This window comes from Periplaneta americana, chromosome 16, assembly GCF_040183065.1.
Source record: "Periplaneta americana isolate PAMFEO1 chromosome 16, P.americana_PAMFEO1_priV1, whole genome shotgun sequence".
NCBI lineage: Eukaryota > Metazoa > Arthropoda > Insecta > Blattodea > Blattidae > Periplaneta > Periplaneta americana.
In genome coordinates this window covers 34,559,866-34,583,329 of record NC_091132.1, presented here as the reverse complement: position 1 = coordinate 34,583,329, position 23,464 = coordinate 34,559,866, and the positions used below count along the sequence as shown (strand labels likewise).

The window sequence follows — 23,464 nt, the reverse complement described above, 5'->3', positions numbered from 1 at the left end:
AGAATCGGAAAAAATCTGAAAATTTCGTCTCAAGTCATGAGTCATCCAGCGGCTATGTCCATTCGGAATGGTCACTTCTGCAATCTACAGGCAAATACAAGAACTATTTGCTTCCGGTCGTTGCAAGAGTTGTGCCCCGACCAGCTGTGTTAACTGCTGGGATAGGGAACTCTGAACTGAGCCTACCTTCAATACCAGCCGCTACACGAATCTGGCTGTTGCTTGAGCCGCACAACGACCACTTCTGAAGTATTCACAATTTGATGAGTTTTATAAAAGCTGATTATTTTATACTCGAATTCTTAAATGATATATAAATAAAAATACGTATATATTTCAATTCGACGAGAAGGAAACTTAAAATCTGTTTAGTTATTTAACATAAACAAAATTTTAATGTGCGGGAAAAACTTGGTCGTTGCGCAACGCTGCAACATGATCAGCGGCCGCCACTGGCTCCAACTGGTTTCAAAGGTACAATCTAGGCCTGCAACTGAAATGCTACCTGTAAATATCCACGTTTCCTTCATAGAAGAGATGATGGAACACATTTACAGCCTCCACAGCTGCTGGACCATGCTGTTTGTAGCCGAAGATGAGATCTATCCACTCATGAAGGTGTTGTGACACGAAGTCGCACTCCAGTGCTAGTCGATGCATACGTATGAACTCTCTCGGATCTTCCTTAGCCCATGGTGGCAGCACAATGTCACCTAGCTGCACGCCATTTTGTTTGCAGCCTAGAAACAAAAATAAAGTGATATTCAACAGAAATGAATAACCAAATCGATCACGCTTCTGTGTGTTTAAGCATCACTTCAATATTCGTCTTTGATCTCTGATAGATTGTTACCATATTTTTTAACGTCATGAAATCATACAATGCATTAAATACAGACTGAAAACATAAATTACGCCCTTTCAGTGTATTCCTCCAGCAAATCTACTCGCGATTCGACCACTGTTGGGGGATAAAGATACGGTAATATTTCAGCAAATTTTTTTGAGTGTCTACTGTTTTCCTGCCATCACTACACAGTTCCTCATAATTCATTACTTCTAGGGACATCATGAAACGATGAATAAAATACATCGAAGTCGGTAAACAAAAGTACTGTAATTCGTGAAAGAAATCATTATTTAAATTTGTAAATCGTGAAAAAGTCGTTATTTAAATAGGTAAATAATAAAAAAAATCCGTTATTTAAATATGTAAATCATGAAATAAGTCGGTATTCAAACATGTAAATTGTGAAGAAAAAGTTTAAATCACCTTTAAAAAATTAGTAACAAAACACTCATTTCCTCACAGGCTACCCCAGTATTAATAACACCAGTTATGCACTAGATGGAGAAAACTGTCATGTGAATATCAGGCCTACGTTCATTTGCACACTATGACAGGCTGCTTGGCTGCCAAATTATCAAAATACATTATTTCTTAGTCTTCGTTGTGTACTCTTGCTGAAAATGTGGTATGTACCTTCTTATTGTGTGAGTGTCTAACAATGTAACAAACCTAAGCATTGAGAATGCAGGTCACAGATTTTCATTTTTCACAGCTGAGCAGTCATGTTTTCCACATGATAAAACATGAAAGACAAACCAATTTTTGTATTAGGCTAATTTTAAATGTTTCATTATCGAAAATTAAATAATGGAATTTCATGACCGATGGATGTACAATTCAGTGATATTCGTAAAAAAAATCGTGTTTAAAGCAAAAAATTACAGAGTTCGCAAAAAAACGGGCGAAACGAGTAAAATTCGCGACAAATCACGACTTTAAAACGTGTCTACAGAACGAATCTTATTCATACCTATAAAAATTTTAACTCTCTGACTCAATTGGCAGAAATTCGTGAAAAAATCATTCGCGAAAATTGGTGTCCCTACTTATGGCTATTATTCCATTAAAAAAAATAAAACGTTGTGCTGAAAATACTTTTTTTCTGATTAATATTCATTCCTGATTCCTTGATACCAGTAGTTTTTTTTTAGTTGGTTATTTAACGACTCTGTATCAACTACGAGGTTATTTAGCATCGAGATTGGTGATAGCAAGATGGTATTTGGCGAGATGAGGTCGAGGATTTGCCATAGATTATCTGGCATTCACCTTATGGTTGGGGAAAATCTCAGAAAAAACCCAACCAGATAATCAGCCCAAGCGGGGATCGAACCCAGGCCCGAGCACAACTGCAGACCGGCAGGCAAGCGCCTTAACTGACTGAGCCACGCCGGTGGCTGATACCACTAGTAGTACAGGAGATATTTAAAGTGGCAGTTTCAAGTGCCTCACACTGCATATATCTACAACATGAGACCCACAGGTTTACTTCTCTCCCAGAGAAAGCCAAGGTAAGGATTTTATTACCCTCAAACTCAGCCATGATTGTACCCGTGACTCTTGGATGCAACAGCTAACATGGTAATCATTAAACCACTGAGGTCCAAAATCAGAAAATTAGAGGAGGATAAATGGAGGACATTCGAAATGGTTGATTTAATATAAACATCCTCTGCATTGTACAGGAAAGTTGCGTTTTAAAGCCCCAAAAATTCAATTACTTTTCTAAAGTTCTTAACATTATGCACGAATAATACTGGAAACCATTACTTACCAAGGTCGAAGTTATTGGAATTACACAGGAACTCTGGAAGATAGAAGAACTCAGGGATCAACTCCTTCACATCCGCCATGTTGTGTTTCGATGCAGACAGCCATGCCTCCCTCACAGAGTTGAACATACGGTCGGCGAGGTCAAAGTGACCTCCCTGCAGTCGCAGAAAGTGCTGCGTGAATGGCTCCATGCGTACCAAGTACGAACAGACGATCATAGCAGAAGAGTAGTGTGTACCATAGTGGTACGGTGGAGTTTCACCATGAGGGTCATCCCATTCCTTGTATCTGTAATAAACAGATATACTAATATATAGGGACCTCAAAATTTCGCATTTGCGAAACTCACCAATTTTTTAATTGTGAGGTAGAAAGTATATTTCTTTATCTGTAAGGTTAATTAGCATGATTTTCTAACAGAATTGAAAGTGCGAAAAAATGCGAATTTCCTATTAAATTGCGAAATCACGAGGAAAATGCTATTTAATAGCGATTTATCACTAAAATGCTATTTTCCAAGCGAAAAAAGCATTGTGTATACAGGATGATTCATAATTACCTGTACAAATTTTGTGCGTGTAATGTAAAGGTAAAATAAAAGTAAAATGTTATATACAACTTTTCCCGCAAATTCTTATTTTCAGAGTTGTGATGCAGAATATCTTATATTGTTACGCACAAAAAACATGGGCCAGTAAAACCTTCGAATGTGTCACATTTGCCTACATAGCAACTGTGGTAGATGTTTGTTATTTGTATACCCCACTACAGGTGATTCCGACCTGGTGGGACTTTGTTTACTGTAGGTAGGTATGTTTAGTTGTATGGTGCTGTTGTAGTTCCTACCATCACCACCTCTCGTAAGTACACATTTATTCTGTCGTTAGTTCAGTAGGCTTCAGTTGTGTATGATGCGATAGATCGTGCAGAATTAGTTGCATGGCCAGCCAGATCATTGGACCTGAGCCCCCTGGACTTTTACCTTTGCGGCCACTTGAAGGCGCTCATTTATGCCACTCAAATTCCGAACATAGCAGAACTATAGCAGCGAAATCAAAAGGGCTATGAAATTGTTCGGAAGGAGTTGAACAAGATCTGTAAAATTCTAAGATTTGTACATGCCTACATACAATAAACATACATACAATAAACAAAGTCCTATTAGGTCGAAATCAACTGTAGTGGGTATATGAATAACAAACATCTAACGCAGTCGCTATGTAGGCTAACACGACACATCCAAAGGCTTTACTGGTCCATGTTTTTGATACCTAGAAAGGTAGGGCATTCTGCATCATAACTCTGAAAGTAAGCATTTGCGGGAAAAGTTGTACAGAACATTTTAGTTTTATTTTTACCTCTATATTACACACAAAGTTTTTACAAGTATTTATGAATCATCCTGTATATACAAAAATTAAACGCACTTTTGAAATACTCAAAACATGTCGATCGATTATCTCTGCCTGCTTGATAATTATTGCCTGCTCAATTCGATAAATTTTATATATCGTTAACGAAGGTCCGATAATTGATATACACATCGTAATATCGATTATAAAGTTCTATATTCGATACAAGCTTGGCTAAAATGCGTCGCGTCGGTTTACTCAGCCATTTAATTTTGAGATTGCAGCAGAGTTGGATAGTTATTCTAGCTATTTTGGTAGAGTTGGTTGAATATGTGAGACACGTGCTCCTTTGTAAAATGGGTGAACAACTATAACTGCTCATGAAAGAGTAAAAAAGTAGATGCTAATTTCAGAAAAATAGATACTAATTTTGAGAAAAATAGATGTTAATTTTGAGAAAAATAGATGCTAATTTTGATGAAAATAGATGCTAAAAATTCAGGTCCCTACTAATATATTACTGTGCCTTTGTATCATCCCATTTGCATGAAAGTCTGCTCATTCATCAACTGTCCCATTATGAAAAACAGTTTCCATTAATAGGACCGTTTTTGCAAAACTTGCTAACTGAAAAAACTAAATTTTACAGGAGAGACAAAACACTATAGTAAGCAAGTTATGCTATATCTCTCCCTTATAGCAGAGAGCAAGTTTTGAAAAAACTATCACACTTTGATACACTACAATGAAGAGAAATAAACCAGTATTGCTAAGACGCTTTGAACATCGTGTAGAGGCCTGACTTATGTCAATGAATCCATCAAAATCTCAATTTTGCAAATTTTGCAGTTAGCAAGTTTTGCAAAAACGGTACTCATTTACTCTTCTTTTCTCTAATGTTATCTCAAATTAACATTTTATTGGTCTGCTTTTTTTCTACATTACCAATAACAATTTTGGTCTCTCCTACCTTTTCTTGAACTGCTCGAGCCTCTCTGGACTTTGAGCACCCATGGGTCGAGAGAAATCCCTGAAGGTGGCAGGATCTGATAGCTCTAGCTCTTCTGACTCGTAGTCAGCTAGGATCCATGGAAACACTGGATACTGCATCAGGTCGTTATATGAACGACCTGCCAGAGTGTTTAGGTGCATCAGGTACTGGAAATTGGAAATCTCACCACGGACCCACCTCTGCGTCACTGAGGTTTCACCTGAACATAACAAAACACATACCATCAATTATCTGTGTCTCAGATCTGAACTCAACATGTTTCTGTACTTAAGCTCAACATTACTGCCCGTGTGCACCATTCTCGATTAAAATTTGACCATGGTTAAGTCGGCACTTGACCATCTTCAACGCCAATTTGTGGAGTATCAATCTCGATCAAAGTTAAACAAGCGAGTTGATGATGATCAAATTTGATCACGGGTGTGAGACCGATTATCTCGAATTGAACATGGTCAAGTCGAGAAAATCAAAATGGCGGCACGATTTGACGTACTTGATGGAATTGAAGATGAAATTATGTATCTTGAACACGCATATCACTGCGGAAATAACAGAATTGGTGTTATTGTAGAAAGAGTAAGTTTGTAGATGAATAATAAAAATGTTTTTTCTCAAAATAGACTAATGTTTTATATATGTTTCTCTTTGGAAGATCGGGACTTTACTTGAGGACAAAATATTATTTAGGCCTAATTGTCCAATTTTGCTAACATAATAATAAAGTAGTTATTCTATGCCGGTAATAATATAGCAAAACTAAATGACCATTTTGTAGAATGCGAGATTATCACTTATTAGCTATAGATTTGCCGTTTGAAACTATTAGGACCTACATGACGTTTTGGACAATTACACTATTTATGCTTGAATTAAGAGAAATTACACGGATACCTTCCTTTCCCTCTTACTCCAAAATTCCAACCTTGTGAACACAAAATAAATGGATAAATTTCAGAACAAGGATACTTTCCTTTCCCTCTTACTCCAAAATTCCAACCTTGTGCACACAAAATAAATTGGCACTAAAAACTTCCTTTTCGTATGCATGATGATGCGTATTCGACATAAACAGACGAATTGCTTTTTTTTTTTTTAATTATTGTTAGCGAGGTATCCGTATACTGAAAATTTCCCAAATAAATTATTGGCACTGAAATGTGTCTTTTCGTAAGCAAGATGATAAGCATTCGACAAACACATACAAATCTGTTCTTTTTAGTAGCCTATTTCAAGATAATTGTCAGTGAGGTATCCGTATACTGAAATTTTCCCAATTATTATCAATAATATGAAATAACCACTGTATAAATTATGTTACAAATTATGTGGAATTATGTAAACACGTATAACTCATGTGAATTGTGAGGTTAAATCCAACCAGGTAGCCTGCTTTTCTCTTAAAGAACTCCCGTCAGAACTTTTATTCTGTAATATGGATGCATAATTGCTGACGAGTTCTAAAGGAATTCCCACTTCGAACTGTGAGAAGTTGGGTGCTCTTTTCTTTTTTTCTTCCATGATTATTGAAACTTGTTATTTGAAAACTGCGAGGATGTTTGAAAGCAGTCCGACAAACAAAAACGAAGCGATAATTGACAGAGTGCGCTCGTTCGCTGTTTTATACTCGGTAACCTAGCGCTCAGATGATTCTTCTCAAGCGAGCGTACCGTCAGCTGACGGTAGTGAGTTGATTGAGGGAAAATGTCGGTGCACCGCATCTGTAACTTGATCACTGTCAAGAATTAACCATGTTTCCGTGATTGCTGATAAACGGGCTAGATGATCGAGAATGGTGCACACAGCCATACATCTTTGTTGTGTAGTTATAGTTTTTGTACCTATGAGACTGGAGAGGAGCCCAGCCCCCTGCTCCACGTTGGCCGTCCTCTTCTGCCCCGCAACTGACTGTTGTGCACTGTCGGCTATTGCAGTTGCAAATGCCATGAATCGCTGATACACCTTGTTGCGAACTTTCCGTGGGAATGCCAACAAGTAATTTCGTCCATCACCAGAGAATACCTCCAGTGCCATTGGTTGCAGCAGATATCGACGTTTATGCACTTCCCTATGAACATATAAATTTATTTTCAGTGTTAACAAATTCGTACCACAATTATTTCGTCGGTATACAAGCAAAACACATTAAGTAAAAAATATTACTTCTGAGAAAAAGGTGTTTGAAAGTTCTTCATAAAACTGAAATCTCAAAATATTATTTTTAGTAAGTTGTTTCTCTTTATATGTATTTGATTTTCCAATTCTAGGTTTATACAACATACATTTTATATGCCTTTTTCTCAGAAGTAATATTTTTTACTTAATCTATTTTGCTTGTAAATCGACGATTCAATTTCTCAGATTTATACAATGCAAATTAAAATTTGAACATAGTTGGTCACGCAATCTGCGTCATGTTCTTCATCGTAGTCAGTCTTCCTTAAGCTATGTTACGCGGTCGAACATCTGTACCAGCGTCGTGGTACTACCACTGAAGATGGAGGAGCATTCCTCCGAAACATGTATGGTTTTTAACCGATTTTATTAATTTTATTCAATCATTAAAAAGTGTTCATATAACTGTATTATATTACTTTTATTATATATAACTATCTTACTCATGAACACTGTTGCATCTGACCTAATTTATGTAATTTAATCATAGTTAAGTCTTTTGACGAAAATAATATTGTGTGAATGATTTGAATCATCACAAGACTTTAAAGGTACGGTCACACGTCACTACTTTTGCTGTGCAACTTTCGTACTGCAGCTGCAAAAGTTGCATGTCGTGTTCACACATAAGCCAAAAGTAGCGCACTGCACGCTACTTTTCGTGCTGCGCAACCAGAGTGCAGCAAAAGTTGCAATTGGAGGTTGCGAGTCTGTTCACACACAAGGCGATACTTTTGCAGCAGCAGTCTTGCTGCAGGTTTCCAGCTCCGTGTTGAATTCTCAATATACATTTTATGGTTATGTTCGCATTATTATGAAACTCATGCGATAGCTTATTCATCTATTATTTGCTTTTCTGTCCTAACTAGTATTCAGAAATTGGCATTATTTTTACTATGAAGCTATTAAAACGCCCATATACTTAAATGATAACCAACAGCATATTCACGGAATCAATGTTGGCAACCCTCCTGTTTGAAACTACGCTATGGAAATTAAAAAAAATTAATTATATCGTCAGCAATATACTCAGATTGTGTTGTACATTTAGTAACTGTTACAAATAATTTATTTTCATCATATCTAACATTAAAATATATCCAAACAATAAAAGTATCATTGACAAATTTGGGTGGCAACACTGGTCGCAACTGCAGCAAAAGTTTCAACAAAACCGATATCAAAAATGCTGCGGCTGCAACCCTGAGAATCCTGTTCACATGTCGCTTCTTCTAAGCTGCGCGCAGCATGGAAAAGTAGCGGGCAGTAGGTTCGGCAGCCGCTACTTTTCGGGTTGCACCGTTGTTCACACGTCGCTGTATGAGAGCTAAGCAGTTTTTTGTACTGCAGTGCTGCAAAAGTAGCTACATGTGACCGTACCTTTAGAAATATCTGACGAAAGTTTGGGATAAAATTCTAGGAACACAGTTTAAAGTGCGAATATATTGTTGTTGTTTTCTAGTGCGAATATGGACAGAATACTACACAGTAATAACAAATTTTCTTGCTAAAAGATCCTGATTACCTGATGTCCTCATAGCTGAACTTGGAACACTGCCTCATGGCCCTCGACCTGCGAGGACTACCAGGGCTGGGCAGGATTGGGTCATGCATTCCACTAGGCAGACTCTCAATGTCTCGGATCTCGCGTGACTTGAGCAGAGTGAATCCGTCTATCACATAAAAGTGTTCCTTCCCAAACAACAGTAGGCCTTCTGTTGTGTCTAGACCTTGGATGCGTGCACAACGGAACATATGACTGATCTGAAATGAATGGTCAGTCACTTAATTTCCTGTACTAAAGTGGGGTTCACAGTTACATCAGTGATGATAAAAAACTATAATTTACAGTATTATGTATTGAAAAAAGAAGACTGTTGATACTTCACTGAATATAACTTTTCTGCTAAATAAACATGTATTTACTGTACGTTAATTCATGTCAACTCACTCTTCACAAGTTATACCTTGATCCACTTCATTTTTCTTCCCTCTCTCTCTCTAACATCATAGCTCAATATGAATAGCACCCTAGATCATATATGTAACAGATATGTTGGGGTTATAGGCTTTGAGGTTAACAACTTGTCAGGTTTACTACGCTGCCATCTAGTTGTTACATAAGGAGTCACGTCATAATACCCATTTGAATTGTATTAGCGACTGTGCTGTCATCTCGTGTTCGTTTATGGCGGACAGGTGGCGATCCTGGCGGTTGTTCTCTTCAAAGTGCTGCCGATTTTAATGTAGCGAGGAGTTATCTGTTACATATATGATCTAGGATAGCACTTACAGTAAGACTCCCAAAGAAGTGCCTGACTTATAGTAATACAATTATTTTCAATGTTATATCACAGTCACGAAGCTTGAGTTTATGAGAGTACTAGGAACAATAGATTGTGCTGGTACTATTTCGCATTGTCTGTTATGAGTGATAGTAGCGATCCTAGTAGTTAGCAACTATCTATGGATGCATATTCCCTACATATTGAGCTTCGTGACTGTATATATTAGACTGTGGTTATATGATAGGGAAAATTTATTACTCTTTTATAAAGAAATAATTCGAACATAAGTTTATCATCATGACATTGCCAGTATTAGTGATTATGATTAAATTAATAAATGGATCGCATAATAACTTTAGCATAGTTATGTGGAGAGTCAGAAAAAGAAAATAAATAAATAAATATCCAAAACAAGAAAAGATACTAATATTTTTCCACTTTATTTAACTATCGTCTGAGAAATTAAACAAAATTTTGTTCTTTTGCGCTTCTTTGGATTTTAATTTTAATAATAATAACAATAATAATAATAATAATAATAATAATAATAATAATAATAATGATTTATTTAACCTGGTTTTACCTGATGTTTACGTTAATTTGCTTATTTCACTCCACAGGCACTATTATTATGGTAGTACTTTTATGTTTTGTCATACAATAGCAGATAATTCTGAACAAGATTTATTACTTTTTTCTTTGTTCATATTATTAAAGTGTAATTTTTTGTATACGTATTACTTTATCGACAACTTTCAGTAAACAAATTACGCTACCAAAAATGTATACTGCTCATTTGTTTCTTCACGAAGGCTTCACGAGAATATACGATCATATCAAAGACAAGAAGTTCTATTCTGGCAGTGGAATGCATATTCTAGCTCATGAATTCTATTCGATTTGAGACACTGCTTTCTGCTATCTTCCATTTAAATACATTGTAAAGAGAAATTCTGATCCATTAGATTCCTCTAAGTGGAAGCAGGCCTTAAGTCTGTTAGCATAAAACAAAATGGAGCACAAAAATATCGAGTGTCTAAACATTTTAATCACAGTGAAATCAATTAGGATAAGTATGTTCTACTTCATTTTCTCCTTCTTTCTCTTGACATAAATGTCAATTACAGTAAAACTTCCAAAAATGTGTCTGATTAGCAACAATTAAATTTTTATTACTACTTGACAGTGAAAATTTATCCATTTTAAAAATAATTCGAACATGGATTCATCCTTATATTTTCCCCAATATTTGCGATTATAATTAGAATAAATGTAATATGGGTAATTTTGTACAAGAAGAAACAAAACACAACACGAAAATAATTATAATTTAAACTGTTGTAGTTTTCAAATGAACGTCTGGAACTTGGTTTTATTTTCAAACTGCTGGAACTTGGTTTCACATCATTAGTCCTTATGCTTCCCAGTAGAATATATCTTTTCAGTCCTTTTTCCCTGGGTCCAGTCGTCTGCAGTCTAACAGGTGTTACTTGTTGAAGCTACACTCTCTAGGCATAGGTAGCACCCTGTTCCTGAAGACTATTCCCAACATTAGGAAGCATTTGCCAGTCTGTTGCTTATTTTGCACCATCTGAGAGGCACATGTAGCTTGAGATATACCACGGATGTGAGCAACATTATTATTTAAACTTCTTAATCATAATAAAACAGATTTGTTCTAGACAAAACAAAAATACTGTCCAAAAATTAAAAAACATGAGTTTTATAATTCCTTAAATTTCAATAGCTGATAACAGCAAATAAGTACAGTACAATCTCAATTTTACGCAACTTCAATTTAACGCATCCCTACATTTAAGGTTAACAATTTATGATCCCGTAATTATCCCATGTAAGCAAAGAAATACCCATTGGGGTAAAATATTCTTCGTCCTCACAGAAGCAATAAATGAGATTTCTACTCAATATTATTTTTGCTCTTTTAGTGTAGTCTACAATTATTTTGTAACATGCAGGTAAAAGCTCTGCTCATAATCCCATACTACCTTCTCTTGTTCCTCCAGCAACCGGATGAGGGTTTGATTGTCAGTTGCATTATCAGGTTCTTCAGAGCCTGTTGCATCTGTGTCAGCATCATCTCCAGCATCATCAGGTTCAGATATAGAACGGTGCACACCATGTCGTTCCAGAACTGTAGCACACTGGACACCTTGCAAGCCAATATCATCTCCATTCTCACCCGTCATGTATGACACATCCATCTGTAATGACATAACAGAGCAATACTTACAGTTACAAACAACATATTTATTCTCTCTTTCACTTTCACATATAATCTAAATTTAACAGAAGAAATACTGAAATCAGAAGTAAACACTGAAATACTGAAACAATTGTCTTTAGAGACAATTAATATTAGGTACCCTCCACAAAACTGGCTTCATTTATACACCGACTGATCCTTGATCTCCAGAGAACAAGGTGCCGGTGCAGGTGTTACATGCTGTCTCTTCTCACTTTATAGATCTCTTGGATATGGAACAACAAGTTTTGATGGTGAAATCATTGCAATAAGTGAATGTCTCAGGAATCTTCTATGCCACATCAATAAATTTAAAAATGCAGTTATATTGTCAGACTCCAAAGCAGCTATTCTATCAATAGTCTCTAAACACGCACCTTCATCTCAAACAGCAGAAATAACTAAAATTCTCTCTCAATTAATATCACTTAATAAAAGAATTGTATTCCAATGGATACCATCCCATTGTGGTATCCTGGGAAACGAGAATGCAGATGCTTTAGCAAAGAAGAGCAGCACTGCTACTTACAGACCTGTTACTAAATCTACGTATTACTCTGTGAAGAGATTTATTAAATCTACATACTTAGACTTCAACAAACAAAATTTGATAACTCAATCCCAAGGGAAAAAAATGGAACTCTCTGCATCAAAATCCACAGTTAATTCCCGATTTACCACGAAAATCGTCTGTAGCTGCATTTAGATTGGCAAAAGGCCATGATTGTTTGGCCAAACACCTGCATAGAATTGGAATATATCAGTCCCCTAACTGCCCACTGTGCAACTCAAACCAAGAAATGGATTCGGAACACCTCAAAAACTGTGCTTCAGTGGCTGGTCATGATAATATCTTTGAAAAATATTGGAGTGCAAGAGGTCAAATGACTTTATTGTCAAACGCCTGGCATTAAAAAACAACAACAACTTTCACATTGGACTGGCATAAGTTTTGCTGAATGTTTTCATTTCACATTTCTCCATTATTTATCTGTCATGATGTTTTTTTTTAATTGGGTATTTTACGATGCTTTATCAACTGCTGTGATTATCTAGCTTCTGAGTGAGATGAAGGTGATAATTCCAGCATTTGCTCTTAATGGTTTGAGGAAAAAACCTCAACCATATAACTTGTCATAACCAGGATTTGAACCCGGGCCCACACGTTTCATGGTCAGACACAGACTCATGACTCATGATGTTTGTTATACCCTAGTGCTTCTTTTACGTCTCCTGACATTGCTTTAACAGCTTGACGTATGAACTCTTCTTTTTAGTTTCTACATGATAATTCCAAGGTATTTAAAACTTGATACTTTTCGATAATTTTACCTCCTACTCCTAGTTTGCAAACACTTAGTTTTTGTTAGTGAAACTTTTATGATAGTTCACAGTCGATGTTAACTTCAAATACTACAAAATAATAAACAGACCCCTACCTTTTCAGTTGGATCCTCTGGTTGCAGTTGTGCCTCGAGCACATAATCTCTCTCCCGTTCTAGCAAGCTCTGTGGTCGATATTTCTGGTAAAACTCTTTGCTGTCCCAGCTTGAAGCCACTTTGTACTTGAGGGCTTTGTTGTCGCCACTGTCGAGCTCTGGTCTGTATGGGTAGTGCAGGTAGAACAGATCATTGCGGCACATCTTCTTCCTCATGCGACACGGGCCCTCTGTCATGTCCAGCATCCACTTGTCCAGTCTGCACACATTATATTTTTTATTAAAAATGTTTACTTACTCTAAGAGAAATTCTGATACTCTCTGATAGTCAAGCAGCATTAAAAGTGCTTGGATCTCTTTTGGTGATTGGTATGGGAATGCCAGGAGCACCTAAATATACTAGCAAAACACAATTCTGTTGAATTGAAGTGCGTGCCAGGACATTGTGGTGTTCAGGGCAATGAAACAGCCAATCAATTGGCTAAAAATGGTTCTGGATATTACAGAAACATAAAGAATACTGACAATCCACTGATGGATGTAACCATTCAAAAACTCTATTGGCAGGGCCTAAAAAAGCAGATCAAGTTAAGCAGAAAGCAATTATCCTGGACGGCAGAATTACTAACAGGTCATTGTTTATTGTGAGGACATCTCTATAAGATGGGATTATATGTATACAGACACTACATGTCCTAAGGCTGATGAAATAGCCTATCAGATTCTCTGTGAATGTGAAGATTTAACAAATCTAAGAGGCCGCCATTTCGGAATCTACTTTCCAAAGGACATCATGTCTTTCCTGAAGGGGTCAGGATTGCTGGGAGATTAATGTATAGGATAGCACAAACGAACCCGAAAGATTGAAGTGTTAGGGTCATTGATTGAATCCCCTGTTAACAGTACAATAACAATACAATGCCCTAAGAGGAAAACCTCAAATACGAATTTCGCCACATACATTAAAACTATGCAATTTTAAAACGCAAATTACAACAATAAAAAGTGATTAATGATTTGAAAATAGAAGAAGTAACAAAATTATACTAAGAATTGCTTTCATCAATTGATCATTCACCCAAACAATGCTGTAACCAACAAAAAGTAAATTTTACAGGAGAGTAAAAAAAACGCTAAAAATTATCATGTTGTTATACTAAACAATAATTTCAAGTAAATGTAATGGTGCCAACTGTTGATTTAGGTAAAAGCAAAGCTTTCCATCGCATGCAGGACAGACATAACGCAGTTCTATCTTTAGCTCATATTCAACAGAAATATTGGTTACAACACTGTTCTGGTGAATGATTCAATTGTTCCTTAATGGCATACGGATGATATTACTAACAAGGAAACAATATGCTCTGGGATCATTGATTCGGATGGAAGTTAAGAATATTAAAATTAAGTATTGAAAGCGAAATTACACAGTGACCTAAGATGTTGAGTCACTGACAGTGAAAGTTGTGGTCCGTGATCTTCATAGTAAATATAGGCTACTTATCCTTCTCTGCTCTCCATCAGATAGCCATAGTATTAAACGCATACAAATAAGAGTTTTATTTTTTATTTCAGTAGGTTATCTTACGACACTTTATCAACAGCTAAGGATATTTAGCGTCTGAATGAGATGAAGGTGATAATGCCGGTGAAATGAATCTGGGGTCCAACACAGAAAGTTACCCAGCATTTGCTCATATTGGGTTGAGGGAAACCCCCAGAAAAAACATCAACAGGTAACTTGCCCCAACCGGGAATCGAACCCGGGCCACCTGGTTTCGCGGCTAGGTGCGCTAATCGTTACTCCACAGGTGTGGACCACATAAGAGTACTAATAGAGAGGTCCTGAGTTTGAGACTCATTTAGTGTATCCTGTTATATTACTGATATGGTGTATTGTAGTCGGGATATTTAATATTATTATAATGTTCGAGTATTATATTGTCAAGATATGTTTTGCTTCTAATAGGTTCCTTTCCTTTGAAAGCCATAATTTTGGACTTAGCTGTAGAAATTTCCATATTGTACTGTATTTTGTTGCTATTAAATTTAGTGTGTGTGTGTGTGTGTGTGTGTGTGTGTGTTGCTCTTTAGAGTTCGTCCTCAATTTTAGCTAAAACAACTTGATCATCTGCGAAAAGGATTGTGTCTGTTTTCGTATTTATGTTGATCTGAATGTCACATCTTCCTGTCTGTGTTCTCCAGCTGTTTATCAGGAGTTTATGAATTAATTAACTAACTAAAAGATATGGAATGATGGAAATATAATCAAAAGGGTTTATTTTTATTTATTCTTGAAGATTAATTTAAACATGACATAAGAAGAGTTAAATTTAATGAAAGAAAGATACAAAGCAATAATTTTTACCCTCCATTACTGGAGTAATGTAACTAATTTAACTAATAAACACCTGCAGGGCGAGATGGGGCCCCAGAGACCGCGCTCGCGTGTCAGCTCAGTCTCTATCTGCAGCCACTCCTCCAGCACATAGCGCTGCATGTGGGCCTGCAACTGCTGATGCTGCTTGGCTCGTAGCTCCACCAGGTCCCTCACCAGTGCGGCGTGGTTCAGGGTCCACTCTGCAATCTCACCCTGAGGCAGGCTCGAGCACCTTATTCGTATCGTATCCTCCTTCTTTACCTTGGTGCGACTTGCCAGGCGAGTCAGGCCACCTGTCACCTTCTGGATTTTCTGATTATGTGAAAGTAAATAGTGTTAAAATAGATAATTAATCTATTGTAAGACTATGAATGAAATGAAAAGAATTCTGCTCACTAACCAGTAAATCCACAATCTGACCTGTGACAATAAAAACAAATAAGTCCCTATGGTCTATCCAAAATAATTATCACTCTTAAAATAAACAAATGCATGTATTATAATAATCCGTGGCGCTACAGCCCATGAAGGGCCTAGACCGACCAGCCGGCTGCTGGCCTCACGCCCACATGCCGAAGCAGAGGTGGACGATCATCCAACCAGAATGGAGGTATCGTGTGGTTAGCACGATGATCCCCCCAGCCGTTATAGCTGGCATTCGCAACCGGATTTCGCTACCTATCGTAGCTACCCAAGTGCATCATGATGCTGGGAGGGCACCGGTCCCATACACTGGCCGAAATTTCATGAGAAAATTTCTTCCCCCATGAGGACTCGAACCAGCGCGCATTCCGTAATGCGAGTTCTAGGCAGGATGCCTTAGACCGCGACGCCACGGCACGGGACAATGCATGTTTTACAGTTAATAATTATTGGTTGCACACCAAAGCTCCACTATCACTAGCCATGTGCATACCAGGAATAGAGTATCCAAGGAACTGCTTTTTTTATTATTATTTTTACTTGATTATCTAACGACATCAACGACTGGATTATTTAGCATTGATGGAATTTGTGATTGCAAAATGATCTTTGGTGAGATGAGGTCGAGAATTCGCCATAGATTACCTGACATTCGCCTTACAGTTGGGGAAAACCTCGGACCTTCACCTTACAATTAGGGAAAATCTTGGACCCAATGGAGAAAGAGAGACGAAATCTGGGAAGACATATGCCATGGTCGATCGCAGTTGGACAAGACCAAACCAGGAATTATGCAGCAACCTAACAAGACTGTCGGTACATGGTTACCACCACAAGCTGTGCATCAAGCAAGGATACCACGAGCCAGCGGACAATTTCGTGTGCAACCTGTGCGGGAAACTATGTGAACGATACCACTTCTCGATTTGCTCTGCAAGAACACGATCCCTGACAGAGTATAGTAGGGAACAGTAGATAATCCATCACATTAATGCACATTAGTGCGCTTTCATTTATTTATTTAAAACCTCGGACAGTAATCAGCCCAAGTGGGAATCGAAACCCATGCCCGAGAGCAACTCAGGATCAGCAGGCAAATATACTATCGCCTGAGTTACGCTGGTGCCTAGGTACTGTTTTAAATTATTGTTTATTGACATTGTATCAATTGTGATGTTATTTAGCGTCTATGGTATTGGTGATAGCAGGATAGTAGGCTATTTTGGCGAAATCCATTCGAAGATTTAGTATCGGATACCCACTTTACAGTTGGGGAAAATCTCGGAATAAAACGCAATCAGTCTAAACAAGATTTAAACTTATGCCCAAACATAGCTTCAGAACATGAGTATATGTTATTTTGTCACATAGCACAACATAGGCCCAATTCATTACTGTTTGAGAAACAGATGTGCAGTTGCATACGGAAACAATGAAATGTGTATACTCATCTTACTACCCCTATTACTAACGTTTGTACTCACTACTTCCTTAGTCCACTTGGGGCTGAATATATTGCTATGATAATAAAAATATTGAAACACCATCTTTGATTACACTCACAATAGTAGGCCTTAAGTATTCGCCTATGATTTACACAATCATGAAAATTAAATATTCTTATATGAAACTATCTGCTCATAAAATTAAAAACTTCTTGCTAAAACACTCAACATTAATAACAGTTTACAGTACTGAAGTTATTCTTAAATCGAAGCTAATATTTTTATATAAGACATAACACTACATTAAATCACTCATGGTTTATAAAACCAACTGTTAATATCTTTGCCCACACCTTCAGACTGCCTGTTTTCTACCAGCAGCTACAAGACATGCACAGTTGAGTCCCACAAAGTCCAAACCAATTATGCACTCACCGACTGGATCTGGCTTTGCAGTTCCCAAGGCACTCTGTAGGACGCCTTTCTCTCCATGTCCACATAATTGAGCCAGAGTTTATTGGCTGCCTCATATACTTGTTCACGCACGACTGTCAAATCAGGGGCCTTGTTGTTGGGTCCTGAGGGCAATGTCACCTTGAATACTTCTTCAATGGCTGGCTTTTTGGACACATACAGCTCCTCCCATACTCGACGTGCTGCTACTGCCATCAGATTGTGACCCTGATGTGATGTCAGCTTGTCATCACTTTCATCCTGCAACATTACAAAATATTACTGCCCTCTCTTACGATAAAGACAGCTAGACAGTTTTACATAATTATTTCTTCTTTCAAAATAATTTTCGGCGGTGCCCAATAATAAGAAACTGGTCAGTTATAAAAATGCGCTACAATTTCAAAATGGTGTGCATCAGTACATCCAGTGTCTGATTGGCCTTGAATAATTGTAATAAAGGATTTGTTTGTCATCAAAGTTGGCATTCATATACCAACCCCTTCACCTCCAGTAGAGATTTGCTACAAATCTATTGACAAATTTCTCACACTACACTTCAATATCTCTGTTCCCGGAAATGGTGAAAAAAATCTGGTAACCTTATGTTAGGTAGATGTACAGTTACCCTTAAAAGGAATGAGACGACTCTTGGTCGTCGGAAGTTAAAGTTCTACAGCGCGGTTCACTCGATATCGACGTAACGATACATAACATGAGAAATACAGCAAGAATTGTTACGAGGATCACAACAAGGACAAGGACCAAAATAAGAATCACGAAGAAGACAGCCATTTAAGGCCACGATTTCACAACATAGCTAGGGTCACAAGCTATCATTGCTTCTCTGTACCGAATGGCAAATGCCTGCTATGGGATCTACATTCTAGACTGCTGTTGTCACTGTCTTGTCTCGGTAGCTCATATAGTAGCGTGTCGGTTCCACTGCTTAACCGAAACATCTCGTGTTCGATCCCAGGTGAAACTTTTTTTATTGAGGTGTAATTAATTTCTTCAGAGTTCCTAGACTATCTAATTTGTCGAAAAATATGAATAATTTATGCCCAATTTCTGGGTCTTACAAGTGGGCTGAACCTCGTCAAAAAAATAAATCTTACTTGAAAGTTAAGAGTATTTTTCCTCAAACAAAAATCACAAGAAACAAAAAGAGACCTGTCAACTTAAAATCTTGTCCACATGCCATCAGCTTCTATTACAGCTCTAAGTCGGTCCGGCATGGATGTCACGAGATTGTGGAATAAATTCTAATCCCCGGCGAGATCTTCCCAGGTTTCAAGAACTTGATCCCACAATTCGTCTCGATTTCGAGGGCGTCGGTGGGCATAGGTGGCTATGCTTCTCTTTTTCAATTCCGCCCATAAATTTTTGATGACATTCAAATCAGGTGACTGAATTCCTATTCGGCAGCACCTATAATCAATGGCTTGTATGAACATGATAAACAAATCCTGTTTCCAATGTTACTGAACAATTTCAAAATATTAATTTAAAAACTAAAAAAGGGTCGTAAATGCTGTATCTAGTGATTATTTACATTTATGTCTACAAAATGAATCTTGGAAAAACGTTTATGTTACTGGTACTACTGATATTAAGAGTAAATGTATTGTATTTTTCACTTCATTTCAGAATCACTTCAGTGGATGTTCTCCACTCAATGTTGTAAAAAAATTGAAAAGTAAAATCATGTAGATAATGCAAGGGCTTACAAATCTCATGTATTAAAAAGAAGAATCTATATGTAATGAGCTGCAATGTAACTATCCTCATATTCTTAAATACTACAAGAAGTACAGTGTAATTTATCAAAATTTATGAAAGAGGGAAATAGAACACACTTGAATAGAAAAGCACAAAATCCAGATAATGCAATTAAAGATATTCGGAATATTATTAAAGTTAAACTTGTAGATATCCTAAGAAAGAAAATATTTTTTCATTAAAATTAGTGATTATAAAGTAGAGGATCCCAAATCTATTGCAAATTCTTTTAACGTCTTATAGTATATAGTACAGAAATATTATTGACAACTTAAACATTCAAGATTTTGCAAAAGATATTGCAATTAGTTACTTAACACATGCATTTAATAGTTAGTATTAATATATGTAATTAATCAATAACTGCAACAGTGCTTATACATTCAATCATAACATGAATTAAATTGAATGCACATTAAATTAAACACGTAGATAAAATAGTTAAAATCAACTGAAGGAGTGAGAATGAAATAATCCAAAGCCACGCTTTTAACAAAAATTGTTTTGTGCGAGTGCATTTATTACACATATGGGAAAGCTACTAATAAAATATTGTAATAATTACTCAACAAATGACATGGCCTAAGGACTCTAAACCTTTGTAATCGTTTGTCCGTGTGGCTTAGGAATATATTTTTAATTTCATTTTAATGGTTAGTTTTTAATATATATATATATATATATATATATATAATGCATTTACATTGTGTGTGTGTATATAAATGCATTCATTAGATTAATGTTTATAATATTATAACTTGTAATTTTGTAATTTCTGTGATCATTAACACTTAATCTGAGGACTATGTAAAACTCTATTTCAACGTTATTTAGAAAAAAAATCGTTGATATAGACTAAGAATCGAACTCGCTCTCTTCTACACAACACGCAGAGATCTTAGCGTCTGAGCTATTGCAACGACACGAAAGCTTTACTTTCTGTGCGGAGTGTCGATCTAGTCATGAAGGTCCATAGTCGATTTAAATACACGATTTACGTATATATTTATCTCTTATTTACGTAATATTATCATATTTTTTGCAGTTTTTGAAGTGAATTACGGAACGATGCTAGTAACAAACCAAATAGCTTGAATCTAAGTAACTCAATATTCGTTATCTTGTGTATCAGTGCTCTGGTCTCTGATCATGCGCAGTGTTTTACATCTGAGACTTAGGAATATTCAATCGTCTCATTCCTTTTCAGGGAAACTGTACAGTAGTGGCAAAAAAAAACCGGATCGACCCTTGTAGCTGATTTCAGAGCCTTGTTCACTCCAGAGCACGATAGACTGGTAACTAAGACTTCGTGGTTCGAATCCTGCCTGGGAAGGAAACTTTTTTTTGTTCCTTATTCAAATTTATTCCCAATACTTTTCGATTCCAGTGGTATTTTACTACTTAATTAACTTATTATTCCCAGAACATGAATTTCACCAGCAATCGAAAAGTATTGGGAATAAATTTTAATAAGGAATAAAAAAAAGTTTCCTTCCCAGGCACGATTTGAACTATGAAAGTCTTAGTTACCAGTCTATCGTGCTCTGGATTAAACAAGGCTATGAAATTAGCTACAAGGGTAGGTCCGGTTTTTTTTGCCACTACTGTATAAATAAATGTGAAACTGTACCATCTGTGGGTTGACATGCCAGGTGGTACGGATGTTGGAGTCCAACATGATGCGCATGTCAGCTGTCAGCTGCAGCAGGCAGTATGTGAGGCATCCCACAAAATCTAATTCGTGGTTACCCGCACCAAACAGCAGCAATCTGTGAGTTGTCAACTTGTGCAGAGCCTCTAGCACTGCCATTTGGTCGGCAATGTTGTCAGTTGAGCGTGATAGCAGGAACAGAGTTGTGCGATTCAGGCAGTGGTACAGACCTGGTAACACAAGTACACAATAGTGCAATCACCGAGTATCCCACTCATTAAATTTAACTATCATTTCATATTTTGTAGTCTTTATCATCCTTTTGACTGTACATAAGCTAATGTTTAAATTGTGCTATAAAAAGAGGGCAAACAAAGTTTTTAACATAAATTCGCATGAAATTGTTTTATAATGAATAAATTTATTTACATTTTGTTAGTATTAGGTCTAATACATTAAGTGTGAATTGTTTTAATTAATTTTTATAGCTTCAATATATTTGTATTTTCAAATGACGAACCCTATTGTTTTAATAAATTAATTTAGTTACATTCATTTACTATTAATATATCATATGTGAATTGTTTCAATTAATTTTTACTGTTTCAAATAACTTTATTTATATTTGTGTTTTTCAAATATATCATATGTGAAGAAGTCTATTACTTGCATGTCTAATGGCCTAATAAACTGAATTGAATATCACAAATAATTGAATTGAATATCACAAATAATAAAAAGAGTCTTTCTCAACAGTATAGTAACTATGTAAGCACTTCGATTCTTTCCTCTAAGATTTTGTGAAATGTCTAATCTATGTAATATCAGTAAACAATGTAGAGGAATTTATAGCAGGAATCTTAGCTTTTTGTAATGATACTGGAACAAAATCAATTATCTTTGAACAGTTGATGGTGTGATGCCGGAATGTGTGCAATGAGTTGAATGGTTGCTATTTTTATAATCTTCAAACTATACAATTTGTAATAGATTTGTTTCTGCAGCAGTTTCCAACAGATTGCAAATATACCATTGAAAACTGCTGCAGAAACAAATCTTATGTTACAATTAGTAACCATTAAAACACAGTTAATAAATTATGATCTAAATCAAGTTATTAGGTTTTTAAAGGTGGGAATAATGATCAATTTAAATGGGGTCTAAAGTCAAATTATAAGAGCGTCTACAAAAGGTGTATCTGTAATGAACGTACAGTAATTGTGGCACCAGATACAAAAATTGTGAGGTCCACATTACATGGATGTAAATGTTGGCAATCAAATACAATACAATACAATTAATAAATTAAGAATGTAGTCTTAATAAAAATTATCACCTGTCTCCTCACATTCCACTATGTAAACAAACAAGAGAGTGCTTAATGTCTAGGTGTAATATGATGCTTCTCAGAACATGTATCATCGAACTGAAGAGCCACAGATAAGGATTCAATGACAAAATTTGTTTCTTTAGACACTTACTCCCCTGAGTTTGTAAGAAACTCATATGAATCTCTTGTATAAATTAAAATAATGTAACAAAAGAAACTACATCTCGTACCTTCCAGTGGAAACTGTCCAGGTGGCCGTCGCTTTGCTTGTGAAATCAGCTTCACTACAAAGTCAAATACTTCGTGCGGATCCTTTGCAAATGTACCTAATAAGAAATAAAGACATTTAAGACATGAATTGCACCATCATACTTATAAATAGTTTCAAAGGTTTTTTTGCGTGGTTATTTAACGGCGCTCTATGATCTACTAGGTTATTTAGCGTCAATGGGAATGGTAATAGTGAGATGGTATTTGGCAAAATGAGGCCGAGGATTCACTACAGATTACCTGACATTCGCCTTATGGTTGGGGAAAGCCTCGGAAAAAACCCAATCAGGTAATCAGCTAAGTGGGAATTGAACCCGTGCCTGAGTGCAATTTCGGATTGGCAGACAAGCGCCTTAACCAACTGAGCTACGCAGGAGAAAGGTTATTATACTACAATGCTGTGATATTGCAGTCAAGATGTGATGAAGTTATGATGTTGAAGATAGTTAATGACAATGGATCAGAAAGCCAATGGACACAAAATGTAACAAATAGAGGGTGATTATGTTCAAAAGTTTATTTTGCTTCAGATTGTTGTACACGATGAAACAAATCAATTCATTTTTACTTACTGATTCTCT

The 23,464-nt window shown here is 36.4% G+C and overlaps 1 protein-coding gene across 1 annotated transcript in view; it reads right to left on the bottom strand.

The window, feature by feature from the left end:
- Positions 1 to 23,464, bottom strand: part of bchs (WD repeat and FYVE domain containing 3 bchs) — a 137,415-nt gene that overhangs the window by 54,617 nt on the left and 59,334 nt on the right. The window contains exons 30-40 of the mRNA XM_069812959.1: positions 22,844 to 22,939; positions 21,263 to 21,513; positions 17,833 to 18,111; positions 15,561 to 15,841; positions 13,150 to 13,408; positions 11,454 to 11,669; positions 8,685 to 8,923; positions 6,826 to 7,052; positions 4,946 to 5,186; positions 2,625 to 2,911; positions 506 to 740 (exon numbers count right to left, since the gene is read on the bottom strand). Of these exons, the coding sequence (XP_069669060.1) occupies positions 506 to 740; positions 2,625 to 2,911; positions 4,946 to 5,186; positions 6,826 to 7,052; positions 8,685 to 8,923; positions 11,454 to 11,669; positions 13,150 to 13,408; positions 15,561 to 15,841; positions 17,833 to 18,111; positions 21,263 to 21,513; positions 22,844 to 22,939 (2,611 nt within the window). The remainder of the gene's footprint in view (positions 1 to 505; positions 741 to 2,624; positions 2,912 to 4,945; positions 5,187 to 6,825; positions 7,053 to 8,684; positions 8,924 to 11,453; positions 11,670 to 13,149; positions 13,409 to 15,560; positions 15,842 to 17,832; positions 18,112 to 21,262; positions 21,514 to 22,843; positions 22,940 to 23,464) is intronic.